This window comes from Callorhinchus milii, unplaced genomic scaffold, assembly GCF_018977255.1.
Source record: "Callorhinchus milii isolate IMCB2004 unplaced genomic scaffold, IMCB_Cmil_1.0 Scaffold15, whole genome shotgun sequence".
NCBI lineage: Eukaryota > Metazoa > Chordata > Chondrichthyes > Chimaeriformes > Callorhinchidae > Callorhinchus > Callorhinchus milii.
Genome location: NW_024704756.1, coordinates 10,690,439 through 10,710,187, shown reverse-complemented (window position 1 = coordinate 10,710,187; position 19,749 = coordinate 10,690,439). Strand labels below are relative to the sequence as shown.

General features: G+C 38.1%; 1 protein-coding gene across 2 annotated transcripts in view; it reads right to left on the bottom strand.

The window, feature by feature from the left end:
- The window catches only part of fhl1a (four and a half LIM domains 1a), a 33,322-nt gene extending 13,597 nt beyond the window's left edge, over window positions 1-19,725 (bottom strand). Inside the window, exons 1-2 of one of the 2 annotated variants that reach the window (XM_007892690.2) lie at window positions 18,824-19,725; window positions 14,840-14,896 (exon numbers count right to left, since the gene is read on the bottom strand). Coding sequence is in view for 1 of the 2 variants with exons in the window: in XM_007892688.2 (XP_007890879.1) it covers window positions 883-904 (22 nt within the window). In the remaining variant the exon portion in view is untranslated. Of the gene's footprint in view, window positions 1-882; window positions 1,033-14,839; window positions 14,897-18,823 lie in introns of those variants that run through there. The other variant, XM_007892688.2, reaches the window with a different exon arrangement.
- Between the last annotated feature and the right edge of the window lie 24 nt (window positions 19,726-19,749).

Below are 19,749 nucleotides of genomic sequence, written 5' to 3'. Positions count from 1 at the left end.
GAAAGGGACATATTTTCATTTAGCCTCATGTCCCATTGCTTCACCGAAAGCAATGGACAGTGAAAGGGAAGCTCAGCTGAAGCAAAGCCACATGTTTTTGCATTAGCCTTGGAAACACAACAATGCTGGCCCCAATAGAGGGTCAGGAAGAACAAGGTAAGAACACTCTGTAGATCGTTTTAACAATCTCCTCGAACGTGCCTGCCAGATTATAAATCTTGAAACTACAGACCAAAGCATTAGCTTTTGAACATCAGAGAAATAAATTTCTGTTAAAGAAAAACTTTGTCAATATTTCAGGGAGTGAAGTACACTCCAGCCTCACATTATCAAGAGACAAACACACTGCATGCTATACCAATATCCAAGAACATAATGTAACGAATGTACCCAAGGTCAACTACTCTAATTAAGATTATAGGTGGTGTTATCATGAAGTTATGTACAAAGGGAGATGGGAATCATGGGTTTGTTTCCCTGTAGTCTGGAAACTTTCATCTTTGCTGGTTTACACAAATACTGAACCTTACATTAGAGATACCTGCAATTGCAAGCTCAGAATTTCAGGGCATTTAAACATTAACCTGCTGGCAAATATTTAGTTTAACATCTCTCATTGGGACTCTGCATTCAGCTTTACAATGGGCGAATGATGGTCTCTAAATAGACCCTGTGACAATCTATTACATTTACTTGGGCTACTGCAATTCTTTCGGTTTGATATCAACAATAATTTTTGATGCAACCAATAACTCCCACCACATGTTCTTTATCTGACTTATGCCTGGATCACTGACGAGCTCAGCAGCTGTAAAATAAAGCATCATTTTGTAGTTTAACAAAACACTGACTTAAAGCAAACATAAATTAGAAAAAATGTACCTGGAGACTTGTGAAAGGCCATTCTTTAAGACCGAGAGAATAGTATGTTGTCCACTTGAAGGTGCTCAAGCTTTCTTCAGAGACGCGCAAGTGGCAAGTGACCTAATTTCCCCCACTTGCCAAGCTAGCTATTAATACTGTAATCGGGGACAAAAAATACCACCCCTTATGATAAAAACTTTAATCCCACTTACCATTTTAGGCATTCAAGCAAGAAAAGAATTGGGATTGGACCGAGGTTGCTGCTATCATTTCAAACAGTGAAATATTTCTTGCATTACTTCACAGGGTGAGGAGTCAAATACAAATAAAAAGGATGGATGACTGGTCATGGAAGCAATTTGATTGTATATCATTGCCAATCTTTTTAGTGTTCATTCTAATCGGTTAGGATTTGCTTACAACAAACTAAATATATACATCTCATCGTAAAGCCCTGTTAGAGCTAGTCACTGAATCTAATGATGAAAATGGATTCTCTTTCGACTTAAAGTGGCTTTAACCCTTGCAGTTACTTTGGCTGAAATTTATCAATGTTTCCGAAAAACATTGATAAGAGACAAAAAACAGATTTAAAAACAAAAACAGCTGTTTGTGGTAACCTGCTCTGTCTTTATATAAAAGAATTTGAGGAATCAGCCAAATAATTCCAGAAAAAGTAATTACCAAAAGGTGTCGGGAGTAAAGTTCTAAACAAAAGAAATTCAAGTTCTGTAAAACTAGGAAAATCTCTCAAACCCCAGATTTCCTTCCCACAGGGAGTAAACTTCCATTGGCTGTTGACATACGCTCCTGCAAAAGGGGGAGGGGGGGGCAGACTGTGCACATGTTAATGATTAAAGTAAATTTAACTAAGTAAATTACTACTGTGCTGAGGACTATTAAGGCCTGGTATTCTGTCCTAAGACAAGATACTGTTTTCCTTCTTTCTTATTTACACAAATTCATTTTGGCAGCATTCCCCTCCCAGTTGCCTATTGATATCAGCCAACACAAGTATAAATACTTAATTGATGTAAAAAACATGGGCAATAATCGAGGGAACTAGTTATCCGCTATGCAGATGTAGATGCGACAATATGCTTTCTCACACCACTTTGGTTCATATTGATCTTTCAGGCGACAGAAAAAAAATCTTGACTAAGGGAATTTCTACCATTGTTCTGTCCAACAATCTCCAGATAAAATTGAAGGCTAGCCTTCAAATTGACTGCTGCATTCACCTACAAATATAGTCACTACACTGTACAGTAAATGCTAAGAAGCATTTTTTGAAACATTTTGACAACTATATCAAATACAAGGCTGAATGTCACAATAAAATTAAAACATTTTAATTTGTATTAATTTTTTAATTAAATTTTATTACATTTATTAAATTTTTATTAAAGATGGCCCACTGCCATCGTTGGCAGGGCGAAAAGCTACAATCAGACTTTATCCATCAGTTTGGATTTCCTGAACACTGTGCATCTCAAAATCAGAATCTTCAAGCTATCCGTGGACAAATGACCATATATCAAGCAAATCAATATATTTGATCAGATCATATAATTGATTTGTAGATGCAAAACATCCCATGCCACTGGGAGGAAAAACCAGCAGAACCACTTCCACCCAGATGCAACTCAACTAATCACATCTCCAATCTTCAATCTACAGCTGATCTCCTCACAATGCCTCAAAACTGAAAGAGGAAGCATGATGTCCAGGCAAAAGCTGGAACAGTGAAGACATAATAGGAACAAAACATTGCAAAATCATTTTTTTTAAATTTTGTCTGCATTTTACAACCTCTCTGCAATAGCTATTTGCAGTTGTAACTACTCTGCCCACTATATATTTTAATTTCTGAAACAATAGATAACCACGTTTAGACATAAGTACAGATCAGCTTGAGAAATCTCACCCAAAATCCCAGTTAGGAATAGTTTACTCAATTTACACTGGAAATTTAGCCTAACTATTAGTTTCCAAAGAAACCGTCACCATTAAATCTCAAATTTGTAGGTATTGCCACATAGACTTTTGTATGTGGCAATATCTACAAGTTTTACATAACTACACAAACACTGACTTTATAACACTCGTTAAAGTTACTTACTCTATAAATAAACTGGAAGAAACTAGTCACCGCAAGTCTGTTAGGAATGTGTTTATTTATGGCACCATTTTATCCTGGACAAGACAAGGTGATAGAGGTGGAACTGCACTTCATAAATTATATCAGGAATTTGGAGGATCTGACCTCCTGCCTATGGAACAAAAAAGTCATTGCAAAAATTAATCAAATGTTTCATGAGTTATTCACTGAAGGTGATATTGTACCTTGATTATCAAAAGATATAGTATGCCAATTCCAAATCCCCTGCTTCCACACACACACACTCACTAACACACACACATATGCACTAACACACACACGCACTCTAACACACTCACTGACACAAATTTTCTAGAGTTACAAAGCTCCTAGTGCGCTGAATCCCTCCTGACTTTTATTTTATTTACCAATTCATGGCACAAATAAAATAGCAGGCTTTCAGAGCGCATTTGTTTTGCGCTGGGAATGTAAACGTGTAGGGATATTGGAAGTGCCACTCTGACTCCACCAGAGCAGATGTGATTGAAAGCCGTGAGCCTAATCGTCCAGGGAGCTCCCTTGTAAAATGTACTAAGATCTGTTTTCTTCTGTTTCAGGAAGATATGCATTGTTGCTATGCAGAACAGGGACCAAGGAAGCTGGCAGGCAACCCACAGTGTGAGAGGGCCCCGTCGATGATTTTTCGTCCCATCACCCGCAAAGTTTCAGTCATATAGTTACCATCTCAACTGAGCGGGTAACAATATCAGTGACACTTTGCTGCAGTGACTCTTCCCCCATCTCCCAGCCCGAACCCACATGCAACATCTCTATTGTCTGTATGCATCAATCAGGGCATGTCACATCTCTCTTAAGCTATTTTGGAATTATTTCACTTGTTACGAAAGACACTTGTCACCCCTTTTGTAACGCGGGAGTAGGTTGAAAATGCAATCAATAAAATTCCTCTCCTCACATCATCAGGGTTCATTTACCAGGATCCGGTAGGAATCAGCATTCAGAATTCATTCAGTATTTAGGCTCATAAATTCAGATGATCTAAATTTGAGTCTATTCTCATTTTTTGTTCAAAATAACATGGCAACCAGGAACAGCCTCTGAGTTGCTGAGCTGAGGGCTGCTGTGCTGAGCTGTACTGTGTTCTGCCTGAGGTTGCAACCACAGGCACATCTGCACTCGCATAGACACAGCTCCATCCCCAATAGATTACTGCAGAACTCAAGTCACATTCATTGCACAATCCATTAGCTAAAAACCCTACCTTCACGAGTCTAGCAGGGAAACAACATATTAACCTTCACAAATATATATTCATACTGTTATATCAGATGTAGTTTCTGTTAACAAATTTGATGCCCCCATTCGAACTCTGTTTACAAACAGGATGTTTTTTGCACCACATCCTGAGTTCTACACTGTGACCTCATTATTGGCTGCTGGATTTCTAAACCAGACTGAGTTATCAGGCATCACTGACTTGTTCATTGCACAATATTTATGTTTGTCAGGAATGTATAAGGCACCATAGTTTGTGTTGATTAAATGCCAAGGCTTCAAGCCGAAGCATTTTATCAACGCACACGAGTTGCAAATACTCCCAACAAAAGGCTATTGCTATTGTGGTACAGTGGAATAATGTGGTTCAGCATTTATTTTAGGAACTAAAGAGTGACTGTCACTGCAAGTAGCATGTCAACAAAATATTTTGTAGGTTTCCACAGAGAGGAATACAAAATGATTGATGCCCTAATAGCTGAAATTACAATTTCTATAAAATTCAGTTTTGAGTAAAAACTAGAATAAAAGATTATATTGCAACTATTTGTTCCTCATTTTGATGTTTTCAACAGGGTGTTATTTGGACAGAACAAGTTTCAGAAGTTTTGTTCAAAGAACTGAACCTTTGTGAAATATTTCACAACTGAAACCTCTTGGGGAAAAAAATTAACATATGAAGTCTGAGCAAATTCAAAATTAAAATCAGCTGTCCAGTGATCAAGATGTTGTTTCAGGCTGTAATCAGTCACAGTCGTTTGGCATATGTTCGCTAGTCTTTGTCAAAAAATTATTAGTAATCCTGTTAATTGTGAACGCTGTACATGAGAACCACCTAACATTAACATGAAGGTTTTCTTCTCTATTGACCTACATATTACAAAAATAATAATAAATTGGTCATTTTCAATCTACGACTGTTTGTGGGTCATTGCTGTGCGCAATTGGCTGCCATGTTCGCCCACAAATATACAGTCAATTCACTTTACAGTGTGTTCTGTGAAGCGCTTTGGGACGTCCTCCCGACGTGAAAAACGCTATATCAAATGCAAGGATTATTATTATTATTATTATTATTACATGTCACTTTAACATCACAAAAAATGTTTGTTTCTTGGAAGTATTTTGTGTTCTGTCTCATATGTAAATAATCTGCTGGTATTGCCAAACAGCTGTCAAACCAACAAATTCTTTCCATTGTTGATCACTGGAAAAGAAGAGTAGTTGCTCATCTTTCTCCAAACACCAAAAAAAATTTAACATCTAATTCTGGAAGAATCATTTAGCTCAGCATTTAAACATTCCTACACATGATAACTCTGGCCACGGTTATGCTTGTCCCGAATGAAGCCATGCAGGATTCGATTAGTTAACTATTAAATGGAGTCAAAATGATGTCTTACCAAGAGAGGGAACTGTGGGGTAATCAAAACTTACAACTGGATATTTAGTCCTAAAATTCACAGAAATATATTCACATTTAAAAAGAAAGGATTGGCTAATTACATTTCATAATACCAGACCAGATTTCAAATTGTCCTTTAAAGATCCATTATGGTTTTTGAACTAATACTGAAAGGAACTGATTGTGATTGCAATATCGAGCACATTTCTTTTGAAGTTTCATGTCCCAAACAGACTTGTGATAAGACTGGTTGGAACGTGTCACAGGGAGCTAAATGTGATGGCAAGCCCAGAAAACCTCCCCTCTGACTGCCTTCCCTCTCTAGAAGAAAACACTCCAACATACCACCTGGCTTGAAGGGCACTGTATAAATGTAAGTTGTTGTGTTGAAGCATCAGTCCTTTGAGTTCAGGGACTTGATAGGATAGCAGATCCAAACCTGTATCATATCACTCAATGCCAATTCTATTTGTGCTTGAAGTGTTAAGGTGAAATCCTGCAAGTTGAGATCTCCCTCTCTGTGGAAGCTCACTTTCTACTGCCCAATTGTGACTTCCGTCTGCCCTCCCAGATAAAACCTGGAAGTGATCCATTGTGCAACAATAACTTTATTTTGTGCCTTTAGGGTCCCAGAGTGCTTGACAGTGGCTGAGTCTGTTGCTGAGCCAGGGAGAGAGGGAGGGGGTAGGGGACCGTAAGCACAATCTAAAAAAGGAAGGTTTTTAGGCGGGGTTTGAAGATGGGGAGGGAGCGGCAAGGCGGAGGGTTTGAAGGAGAGAGATCCAATCCCTCTGCCTTGCTCCCTCAATAGCATCACTCAATAAAATGCAGGATGGTGACACTTTCTACAATTACAAATGGAACAAATGGAACCAATTTAAAATAATTGTTACAAACATTGTAAATGTTTAAGGGGAAAAAACAGCAAGATGATAAAACTCAATTCAATTAAAATAAAACTAGAATTTTAATAGGTCCCTTAAACAGACTATATAACATGCATCAATGATGCAGATCAAGTTTAAATGTGTCTTTCCTGGAAGAACATTTTAAAAGTAAATACTATAAATTGAAAATAGCATCACTCAGTAAAAAACAGGATTATGACACTTTCTACAATTACAAATGGAACAAATGGAAATAATTTAAAATATTCGTACAAACATTACCATCACTCCTTTTGATTTATTTTACAGCAGAACAATTTTAAAAAATTGAAGACAGCATCTATAATTATTCAACATTGAAGTACAATAAAGAACGATTGAAAAACAGCCTGCGCAAGTTTAAGTTGTACAAGTTCTCTGGCAAGACTTTCTAATAAGATGACTTACTTCATAGAAAGTACCATTTACAAACCTCTTAGCTTTTAATCATAGTGACTTTGACAAATTGAAGACGTACAAGAAATAGACAGCACTTTGGCTTTTAACAAATGCTGAGTTTAGATGCAGTTTGTGTCTAACATTACTCTCCCTCTGCTCTTCAGATGAAGGAAGATGACAGCACAATAACTGGAATGAAATAGGCAGTCAAACTCAACACACCTGCCCAGATGCTACTTACAGGCCTCCAAATTTGACCAGTCTAATAATCTTTCCTTTTGATGCGGCACCTATAACATCGAAACGTGTTATAGTGCTTCACTGTCCAGTATAATTAATGGCTGTGTGTTTGATCACAGCAATGTCCTTCAAACAGGCATGAATTGAATGACCAATTTTGTCTGGAGGATTGTTGGTACATTACCAATAAAATATGTAGCATGAGGAACCTATAAATCCATTCCAGTATAGAAGTGCTTGTGTCGAAGCTGCAACTATTTTTCAGTTGATTCTGAAAGAATGAATTGCTCATTGTAGATACAAAAACATTTTTTTTTTCACAGGGTGTAAATCGTTTCAAATCTGGACCCAATTCTAGGAAACATATGTAATGTTTGAAATATGCATGAGACCATCCATTTTGTCCTGTTGCATTCTTTGTAACTTGAAACGTTACCAATGTAAAGGCAACAGTAACTAAGTGTACAGAGCAGCAGAGCCACAACAGACATCGAAACCCGCCAGAATTAGTTCCAGGAAATACATTTGAGGGGATTTTCCTCTGGTGAAGATCTTCGGGTTCAGAATCAGGCATCCGCACAGCCAGATTTGACAACATGGGGAAGTTTTCTCTTCACAACCTTCATTGCCTGAGGGTTGTAATGTTTAAGTAATCAATCACAAGGAGTTAGTGTGAACCACTTAGCCTTGCATTGAGAGGTTGACAAAATCCGTTTACAAAGTGCATTTGAGAAACTAAACAGCACAGAAGGAAACTGTGGGGTTTTATCAACGGCAACTGCCAAATCCCACAAACCATAGTTGTAAAGATGAAGGGGATGTTATAGCTCAATGTGTGATATGCAGAAGCCTCCAATCTCTATATAAGAGGCCCAGGAATCGATGTGCAATAATGTAAATGCTACAGATGTAGCACTCCATTACGTAGCATTGCTGACTACAGTTAAGAGATGCTGATCCCAAATTGGACTGCACTGTACTGCCTAAAGATATTTCTAATAAAGCGGATTCCTGATAAAGTTGCCAATAAATGCATGGAATACAATTTCCTTACATCGGGAATGTCACCTGAATAGTAGGCTTGGATTAGCTGCATACTAATTGCATGTGCAACTGGCTTCCAGGTTTCGCTCACAAAATACAGTCACTACACTTTACAGTATATTCTGTGAAGCGCTGTGAGACGTCTTGAAGAAGTGATAAGAGCTATATCAAATGCAAGGATTATTATTATTATTATATGTATTTGACACCTAAGAAAGTAAATATTGTTTTAGAAAAACACCTTGTTTTCCTCAGTGCCGTTTTAAGAAACAACTACACTAACAGTAACATAACAGCTGGTGAAAGAATCACAGACATTGGAATCTCCTTTAGCCTATGTTGCTCATTATGTTTGACCTCAATTTATAATCACCACCTCCAACCAACACCCAAGTTGTGTAGTTGTTGAAAGTTAAATTCTCAAAGTGTGTTATGGCCACTACTTTATCTGTAGTATAACTGATCCATTACTCAACACAGGTTGACTTTGACTGTAACTATTTTGATTTATTTGCTCCTAAGTTTAAAGGAATTTTGTTTCTAGTTTATGTCTTTTCTGGTTTAATTTGAAATCTTAAAAAAAACTGCAGAATAAATCCTCATTTAGTCTGTCATTTTCATTGGATTGATTTGGTTTAGAAAGCATTTGGTTTAGACAACATTAGTGTTAATCCTACACAACATCCCTCTGGCAAATTCTAACAGTCATTGAATAAAAGATTTCTAATGAGGGAACTCAGAGGTGAGAGAACCCAAGGAGTTTGCAGTAAAAATGCACTACACTGGAAACTTGCTGAACTTAGCCTATTTTGGTAATAGTGAAAGAGTGAGTATAATTTTCCAACAAAAACTTTAACGGCAATTCACATTTCTAGCATTGTGAGGAGGTCCAATTTTTGTGGATGAAATCCCACCTATCAGAAACACGGCAATGCTGTAATTCTAAAAAAGGAAATTTACTGCACAGGCTAGATTAACCCCGGCAGCTACAAAGATCAAATGAGCTAAAGAAAAATGTGCATAAAGTGGAGCAGTTGGTTTTAAACAAGAATGTTAAATCACTGAAATAAAGAGGGGGGAAATCTGCGCATGGAGCTCTGAAGTTAGATCTTCTCTCGTTACATTTTATTCCTATGTTCATGTTTTGAACCAAATAAAGGTCTCACACCACTTCTGTTAACTCAAGAATATATAGTAAAAGCTCCTCACTTTTCAGTAGAAGTGAAGCTACTATTTCACAGAACAATAACTCAAAATAGAAACTGCTAGTTGCTTCGACTTGATTCAATGAATGCACATTTGAAATGTGTTGTAGAGTAAAACAAATAGAACTTATCTTGTTGTAATTGAACCCCAGCTGACATTAACTACCAATATCAGATATAACCTTTGGTTTAAGGCTGTTTTGAATATGGGCCGACCGATAAAAAGGCTTTTGAGAACAGCAACAGCTGAAATAACATGCCAGAAATAAGTCAATGGAAATGACCTTTCACGCGTTAATAGATAACTAGGCAGTAGATCCGTAGATTGGATGGCATGACTTTTATGCAGGGAGATCTGTTTATCTTTTAATCTTGCAAATAAAAAATCGTCTGTGAACAGCACTGGTGAGCAAAATTATTATCTTTCTTCAATTGCTCTGTGCATTAATGTGAATGATCTGTTCTTAAAAGAGACGCACGTTTCTTCTGTGTTCACGTGCATTTTGTACAGGGGACATTCACCCCAGGACAAACAGTTAGTGTGAAAACCCTTATGGTCTTAATTCCCCCCAAAATACACTACGTACACTATCAATATAATATAGAGCAGGGATCTGTTTGCTTAGTATTTTCTTAGTAGGGATTCACATTAACACCAGCTGGTAAATCAACATTCGAAACAAGAGTGCGAAATTGTACAACATAAAGTAAAGTGCATTCCATTCAACAGTCGCAATTTTCCACAGGCTGAGAGGTGGGAAGAGACACTTTTCTCACTTATTCATTCTACATACACGCAAAGCCATTTTTTTTCCCATTTTCTCTAGACTAGTTTGTTGCGAGCACCACAATTAGATTTATTCTGGTAAATTGGTTAAATTCTCAAGAACGTTGATTAATTTTTCACTCTTTTTGTAAATCACTCCTGACAGAAATATCCATATTACCCGGAAGCGTGGCTCACACTTAGAATCCACTGTACATTAAATCAGCTTCATTAAATTCTTAACTCTACTCGTTTTTTTTAAAAATACTGTATTTCAAAGAAATTCATTCCCAATCCTTCGTTCCTTTCTCAAAAAACCTGACCAGCAGCCTCTCTGGAACTGCCCAATTACCTTCAACTTGAAGTTTCAAGTGCTGTGCCTTACCCCTGGTTCCCTCTAGGACCAAAAACAGTATTGATATAGTTCAGGACAATCAAAAACGGACATTGGTAAGTTTGCTGATACACATCTGTATTTTCCCAGCAAAACTGGAGAGAGGCAAAGGGTTTTTTTTGCTAAAAAAGGGGGATATTGTCTAAATTACGCCACCTACTGAATGGGGGAAGGGAGGCTTGTACGTGGTTATTTCCCAGATACCTATAGTATTTATTTTGGGAGCTGTGGATAGTCCCTGCAGCCTTGCACAACTGGAAGTGGAGCTAAGCGCAGTTATGATATGCTGAAGAATTTGATCCCTTTTACAGGGGGGGCTCATGTATCACAACCCCACAGGGCAGACTGTCACCAGAAGTGAAATTAGGTTACAGCTGTTCTGTTCACGACATAGATCAACGTTCTAACTTTAGTGCATTGTGAGCATTTCCACAGTATGACTTTTATCCACATGAAAAATCACCTTCATAGATGCTACAGTTTAATCACAGATTAAAAATAGAAACTGATAACTGTTCTTTACAGGCATCTTGTTATGGTAACTCCATAACTTCAATTTCCTGTGCCAACATTGCGCAGTATCATGTTCAGTGCACTCTTAACAGAGTCCAAAACTGACTCAAATACGTTCTCTCTGCCAGGACACGGAGCGGATTAGCAATCTTTATCTATGAGTCGGTTTAATGTTTGAACCGCCGGAGTGTTGATGTGGAGCAAACAAGGATAATTCTTTACAACGACAAATAATAGAAATAATAATAATAATCCTTGGCGCCTTATCACGTCTTCGAGACGTCTCAAAGCGCTTCACAGAATACACTGTAAAGTGAATAACTGCATATTTTGTGGGCAAAACGCACAGCAGTGTCCCACAAACAGTCGTGGATTGAGTGAGCAATTTTTTTTTGAAGGAATTATTACCGACGGAGAAGTGATCCACCAATCGACTAACAACCGGGTTCCTACTTACTGCTAAGTAAACAGAGGCTTGTGGAGTAACAACAACAACAACAACAAATTGCACTTGTATAGTGCCCTTCACCTCAGAAAGACATTCCAGGGTGCTGGATAATTAGGGGTTTTCGACCCGAGCTGGGAGTTGGGGTCAGAAGGGGAAGAGGGCAGGGGGTGGGGGTGGGAGGGTGGCCGAAGGCATGATCGAAGAGAAAGGTCTTCAGACGGGACTTGAAGGAGGCAAGAGAGGGGGTGAGGAGGAGGAATTGCGGGATAGAGGTCCAGAGTGAGGAAACTTGCCCAACGTTACACCCTGCCGGGAATTGAACCCAGGTCTCTCTCTTGCAAGGCGAGAGCTCTAACCACTGAACTACAGGACTCCAAATCATAGGGAACGTTCGTCCATCACATACGTTTAATAAGTGACAACATTCTTAATTGAAAATATTGTAGTTTTTAGGATCGGTAACAGCGGCGATCTGTTATACAGAACGTTTAAGCCCCCTGTGCAATGTTGTAAATGGTTTGGAGCTCTGTTTGGGAACTGGTAAATAGAATATTTAAAACATTGATTTGTTGCTAAACTTGGGTTATATAAGGTGGGGGCTTCAAACTTCCACTGTTGGATTTTCTTTGGTCGGTAAACCTTTACTGATCTATACTTTTTAGTTTGAGTTAAATTTAAATTTTTAATCTCAATGTTTTTAAATAGTGTATAAATCCTTCTGGCCAATGTCACAGAGTAGGAAGCACAGGTGCAGATTTTAACCTCAGCACCCAGTGTGACAAGGTGTGAGCGACACAGGCTGGTAGGCATGCACTTAGATGTACGACGTGCACTTATGCTGTGTGCTTACACCACCCTCTGCACACAATCACACTGTGTACTGGGTGGGACCCCTGCCCATACGTGAGGTCAGAGTTGGCTGACATTGCTCTTGCTGCAAGATGCAAGCTGTACACTGAACAAGGTTTTAGGTTCCACCTTTAAAAGTACCTTCCAATCCACTCCATTATTTGTCCCGGGTTTCTGAAGAGTGTTTTGGTGGGTTTTGGCTTTGGCTTCAGCCCCCACCCAACTGTCCCCATCACAAGTTGATCCAGAGCTTTGAAGTGCTGGGGGGGTGTGGGGGGGGCGCGGAGGAGGCAATTCCTTCAGCGGATCCTATCCCTGGTTTAAAGGGCATCCTGCTTATATAATTCCAGAAAATATTAGGCGCAGGTTGTCAAGAGCCAGGGTTTTGGGATCCCAGAGTGTACGTTGGGGTAACTGCTGTCTAACCAGATAAAACCATCTAGCTTGCCATTGATGTCGCTGCCTGGCAAGCTATCCCACTGCTCGTCAGCTAGGACCACCCTACCCGTTAGTGTTTTTGCTTGCAAGGTTAACAGGAACTGAGTGGGATGACTCCCTGCCCCCAGTGACTGATTTGTCCTTCCAGGTCCTGCGAATGAGCCAGGCAGTCTGTGCTGTTATCAGCATTCAGAGTTGCTGTCCATTTTTTCACGCGTGAGTGGATCACGGGCTGGTATTAAGCACTCCAAGACCCTACTGGCATGAACGGCGTTATATAAATGCAAGTTGTATTGCACGGTTTGTATTTCAAATTACCAGTTATAGAACTAACTTCCTTGTGCTACTTTTGCGCTTCACCACATGAGCTCTTTCTCCATGGTTACCTTGTTTGTGTCGGATATGAAAGGCAACATTAATTTACTTTGCAATTATCTGTGCACTCTGAACTGGAAAAATGAAACCTTTGATCCTTTGTCTCATCTTTGCCAAAATGTTTTTCCAATAACGAGAGCCTTTGAGAGAGAAATTTTAAAGCATTAAACTATGGTGTTTTAAAGACTGCTCCTAAAAACAATGATCAAGCTGGTTTCACCCACATTAAATTTGAATCCCATAAACACAATTATTCAGACCTTATCAGGGATCCTTCAAAGAGAATGTCACACAAATGGAATATGATAATCACTTTCTGTAATGCTTCTCTATTCGTTTTCTAGAGATCAAACTAACATCATTGAACATCAATGGGAAAAAGCTATGAACAGAACATATAAAACCTGGAGAAAGTAAAGATAAAATAAATGGAAGGAAAAAATAAGCTGTGCCAGGGCATATTATTGACCAGAAACACAAGACAATAGAGAGGGATTCAATTCAGGCATATGTGTGCTCATTATCCCGACGTTTCGCCTCAGAGGTTTGAATGATAAGGAATCAATTAACCTCACGTCGACCCTGTGTACAAATTTAGTTTTTTTTAAATAAAAAAAACACCTGCCCTGTTTCAGCAAAAATCAGCAATTCCATTTTAAAATCAGTTGAAATGCATTCAATTCGATATCCCACATGCCGAGGTATTTCATCAGTAAAGTAGTAAGCTGCAGGGTTAAAATTGTTTTTCATTTGAGATTTTTTAAGTAATGTAGATAGAAAGAACTTATATTTTTAGATCTGCTATTCACATTGAAATATCTCAATGCGCTTCACAAGTAATGTCAAGTGTAGTGACTATTTTTGTAGGCAAAAGTGGCATCTATTTGCACCATGAAGTGCCTAAAAAAAAGCTATGAAGTAGCCAATAATGATCAATTTATGGTCACCAGAACACTGAGAGAAACTCCCTTCTCATTTGACTTTATGGGGTCTTTAATGTCCACTTGAAAAATAGCAGACAGAATCTTGGCTTAATAATAATTCTTCTGAGGAGATGGCAGCTCCAACACAATGCAGCACCACACGCTCCCCTCCCACCCCCCCAGTCTGTCTGTCTGGATGAGCAGCTCAAATCCCAATCTAGTGCTTGAACTCAAAATCATTTGTTCCAGAGGTGAGAGTGCTACCAACTGAGCCAAAGTGACACTACAATCCTCTTATTTTGTACTTACTTCGCATAAACAATCTACAATCTGAAGCGAGGAATGACATCAATATTTGATGTAATTTAATATAAAGCATGGATATTTCTGAATGCTACCAAACTTAATTCTTTGACTTTAATAAAGATTTAAGCCTTTTGTACAGAAAGTTAGATATTCTCTTATATATGAAGTGGACAAGGACATAATTCTAACCAGAATTATGGAGCCAATCCAACTAAATTTATTTTGCTGAAGATTTGCACCTCATCAGCTCCTTTATCTGTAACCTGATTCACTTATAACTGGGTAGATTTTTCCCAAAACTGTCAGAAATGTGATCAGAACGTAGGGAAAGAATTCAAAACACTCACAGAACAGTAGCAATCCTCTGGTTCAGCTTCTGTTGCCTGCTTGGGTCTGTCCGTCCCCTACAGGATATGAGAAAATACTTATAGTTATCAGCACAGAAAACAGTCATGCTTTCATGCTGTTTATGACAGAAACAGTAAAGAACCTGATTGGATGGACAATTCTAAGTGTTAAATGTCATGTCTTATTATTTAAACTAAGGGAATAAATAAGCTGAACCTTCAAGAAGTCAAAGCAAGTACTTATTTTTTTAAGAAAATGTTATCCAATGTAAATTTCTGGAATGGCAGTACATTCCTTTCTACCAGGAAAATATTCATCAACTTTCATACAAAAAAATTTAAGCCTGGTTACTGAGTACTAAGAACTGCTGAATAACATTTCCTGTGTTAAATTTGGTGTCATGGAAACCAAAAAGGACAAGCAGACAAATATTTGTCCGTTACCTAAATTAGCCTAATTGGAAACTGTTGCCCTTCAGTTAGAAGCAGACATCATTGTTTTAATTTCACATTGTGAGTACTCTAGATATTCATCAGTAGTTAAAATTAAAGATGAGTTCTTTTTTTGAAGAACAACCATAACACACTGGGTTACATGAATCTTAAACTGGTTTCCAAACCATTTTGTATCGACAACTCTGCTCTTCAAGTGTCTTTCAATGGGTCTGAATACTGTTAGTGTGTATGAGAGCTGCAATGACAAGAGTGGAATAAGCTTCTGCTCCATGTAATGATCAACAAACTGCTTTTTCTTTCACAACCAACACATCAACACAGTTCTGGTTATTGAAATTAAACCGTACGGTAACGGAAAGAGCGACTCCTAGTCTTACATATGTAGTACGCCAGATCTCTAAAGATGTTTGTGTGGAAATCTGTATTCAATCTGCCAAGGAATGCAGTGGGTGAAAGTATTCAGGCACACACATCTCTTGAGAAAGATTAAAATGTCAGTTGCAACATTCCAAATGTTTTCCAATACTCCTATCTGATTAGCACACATGAGATCTTGTCTGATCTTCGACAAGACGAGGCTGAAATGTGGTTCAGTGGGTGCCAATTGCCCTCTGGTATTCTACCTAAGTGGCCATTGTCGAAACTTTTAAACAAAAAACAGTAAATCCTGAAAAAAAGCAAGTACAATGACTTCACTGCATATCTTTTTTTAAACAAACGCATGATTTTATTTCTCGTACCATGCGCCACATCAATCACAGAATATTTACACAATTTTTTTNGCAGTCAGTGCAAATAAAGTTGCTGCAGATACATTAGTCACATAAAGTTCATTACACACCCGCACAGTTAATGCTGTTTTTACTCTGCAAAACACTAATTACCACATCAGCTAAACATTGTAGACATGTGAAAAACTGACAGGATGTGGTTAAAATGTCTTGATTTACATAAACCAACAAAATCTCCAAGACCACATCTATGGTACTAAGTCTACTTCACAACTGCCTTCAGCAATTCTGTTGGGTCTGCAAAGTCTCAACATACGTACAAAAAGGAAAACATTTCATCCACTTTAATATCCGCACTCTCTTCATAACTTAAGAAAAAAGTTGGAATTCTACAAAGGCCTAAAGTAATAGAACTTTGGCAGAGGTTAACGTTCAGAAAGAAAAATGGTTTTGAAATCGACAATCAAGTTTCTGATTTGGAATTTGACCCACGCAGAATAGCACAGCAATTTTTCTCCAACCTATGCCTTTGCAAAGTATTTCATAGATAGCTGTTTATGTTAAAAATTGTAGTGGTATGTTATTGGATCATCATTTTACACAAGGGCTGCGGAAAACAAATGAGTATTGTCATTGGGAAGGTTTTCTAGACGTCTAACAGGATTTTTAAAAGAAAATTGATTACAAAAATGTAAATCAAGTATTGGACAAGTAGAGAGAGGGGGCTATTGATGTCTTAGGCTCTATATCCTTCTCAGTAAAAATGCTTCTTGCTCAGTTATTTAAAATGCTACAATTAATCTGCTTTAGAATGCTCCCCGCAGATCAAGCAGATTTGCTCTATGTGTATAGTGCCTGAAACAAATATTGGTAGCTTATTACTGGAAAATAATCCTCATCATTTTGATCTGATCTTGAAAATGTTTTAATCGAATTCCTGCACAGCAGGAAATACATTTATAGCAAGTACAAATGTGGTTAAAACTGTCCCTTCTCTGTGTGCACACAGTGGCATCTCAACTATCCAAAACCCGACTGGCACAGAATGCCTATAAGACAGCAGATTGGTGAAAAGGGGAGTCAACCTGACAGTGGACAAGGTCAGCAAAGCGTGAGGGTTAGAGAAATGGGTACAGGCATCAGCAGTACACATACCAGACTGGTACAGCAGAACATCACAGCTTCACTGTTATTTTTTTTAAGGACTACCTCAAAGTAAAGTGTTCCTTGCATGCACATGTCTTACAATTAAGCTCAAGAAAATAAATGTTTTCCTATTGGATTGTAACTTTGTTCAACATTGGAAAATGAAAAGTAAAAAGCAAAACGAGACAAATTTTACACAAAGCATATATTTTTAAGTGATTTTTAACTTCACAGCTCTCTGTAAGTCAGTGGTGCTTAATTCCTACACTAGATATATTGCCACATGGAATTAGGCAAGTGCAGGGAATTCAAGCAGAAATTCACAACTATTACAATAATGTCTTAACATGCATAAACTAAGATGAATGGAGAACGAATACAATAGTATCCATCACTTCAAATACTTCTCTTTCATTATATTGGCTTCCTGGGTGGGTGATGGGTTTTGATGGGACCCTTCATCAGAACTGGAATAACTGTGCTGTTTTGAGTTTGCATTCCTATAAAAGGAACTTCTCCAGTTATTGTTAGGAGGGTCAGACCCCAGACTATAACCAGTCTTAGTTTAGAGCTTTCTCTATTAAAGCATTAACCTGTTCTGCATCTGCAGTATTTTGGGGGGATTTTACTTTTCATTTCTAGGCTTTACAGTTCTCTCTTTTCAGCTCCACATGAAATGTCATGTTCCATAGAATTTAAACACAAACTGCCACAACCCTAAGCACACTAAAATGACCAGCTGCTTTTCTATTAGCATTTTTATAGCACGTGACCTTATAATGATACAGACCCCATCATTAGTTTTAGTCAGGACAAACTTCTTTTAATGTATTTAGCATTGTTGACAGCACATCACCGGACAACAACAAAGTTTAGCATTGCCCTTTGGTTGGGAGGAACACTGTCAGTTGATAGCAGCAGCCGAGACATTTTGTTTATCAAGTAATAATTGGGATTTAATATTCAGCAATTTCAAATAGGATCCTTTACAAAGGAATACGGAAGCTTGTCATACCAAGCTGTGGGACAGCCAAACCAACCTAATTTACTTTTTTAGCACAGAAAGGAAGCTCACACCAGCTTTCTTTATTAAGGAATCCAGTTAAAAACTGCTGCATATTAAGACTCCATTTGTTCTTAAATAGATATGAGTTAAAATTAACAAATACACAGTGCAATCCAAATAAATGTTTCTCCAGTTTGAAAATTAAGCAAACTGTGATTAAATCATGGGATAAGTGCATATTAACATGACTGTATTTACAAGTCCAAAGCTTAATTTACATTAGCCTCATTATTCAGATAATATATATACACACACACACACACACACACACACAGGAGTATCACGTACTAGTACTGCAGTATTTCTCCTGTAAAACCTCTGCCAGTCGGTCAAAACCTAAAAAACAATGTTTGTCTGGTGTCACAAGGATGTTAAACTCTCCTTTATGCAGTGTTAAACAAAAAGGCTTGACAGTTTCAAAGACAACACTGCACACAGCACAAGTGGTTTAATGCCACCACAATGGGGCAAATAGATCTGCACCAAGAAAATAAACACCAAGGTAATATCCATCCTACAGATGAAGACACGTAAACTGTTATAACTGCAGGAAAATAAAGTGTGAGATGAAACTTTCTACCTCACCTTTCTATCTACCACTTTCTACCTCGCCTTACCCTCCACAGTCATCAGCTCCACAAAATAGCAGCGCACTACATCCAGGAAAGCAAAGAGACTTTGATCCACCTAGTTAATGGTGAGGTTAGGGTAATGGTGGCAAAAATCCCATAAGGCAGCACAATCGTTTCCAGCAGTTAGCAACATCAAAGGATCAGGTGTGCCCAAATCCGTCTGGCTTAGTTCACTGATTGACCTGCAGATACAGAAAACAACCATAATTTTATAGGCCCTGCTGGGCCTCATGTTTGCCCACACAAGCTCACAAAATACTCGAGTGAAAGTACCGTACAGTAAAATCATTATGCTCCAAGCAACCACAAGGTTCAAAAAAAAAGAGATGTATTCTTGCTGAGGGTATCACCAGCTACATCCTATTGTCAGAAGCATTGTATGGAACAGGGAGGTATAGGGAACGCTTAATCGTTCAGTTACAAACCCTCTGGAGCTATGAAATACAACTGAAGGAAATAAAATGAGGACATGTCCTGTAACGTGCCAATTTTAAACTACTTCTAATATGCTATGGTACTTTGATTACTTAAAACATTAGACCAGGACACACCTCATGTCCTGCAGCCACCTACTCACTCAACCTGCTTCTCTCCGAATAGATCTAACTACAGTAAAGGAAAAGTATCAATTTTAAAAGGTGAAGGTGTATGGCAATATTACTATACATATAATTACAATACAGCCACATTAGCAAAAGCAAGACTCTGGTGGCTAAAAAAACACCATAAACCAACTACAGAAGTGTTCACCAACCCTATGAGTATATGTTGGGACTTGTACATGGACCACATACTCAACAACCACTACAGAAAAAGTTTAATAATGTTTAAAATTTGATTCAAACATTCCTTTGTTCAAATGGCCTTCATATATATATA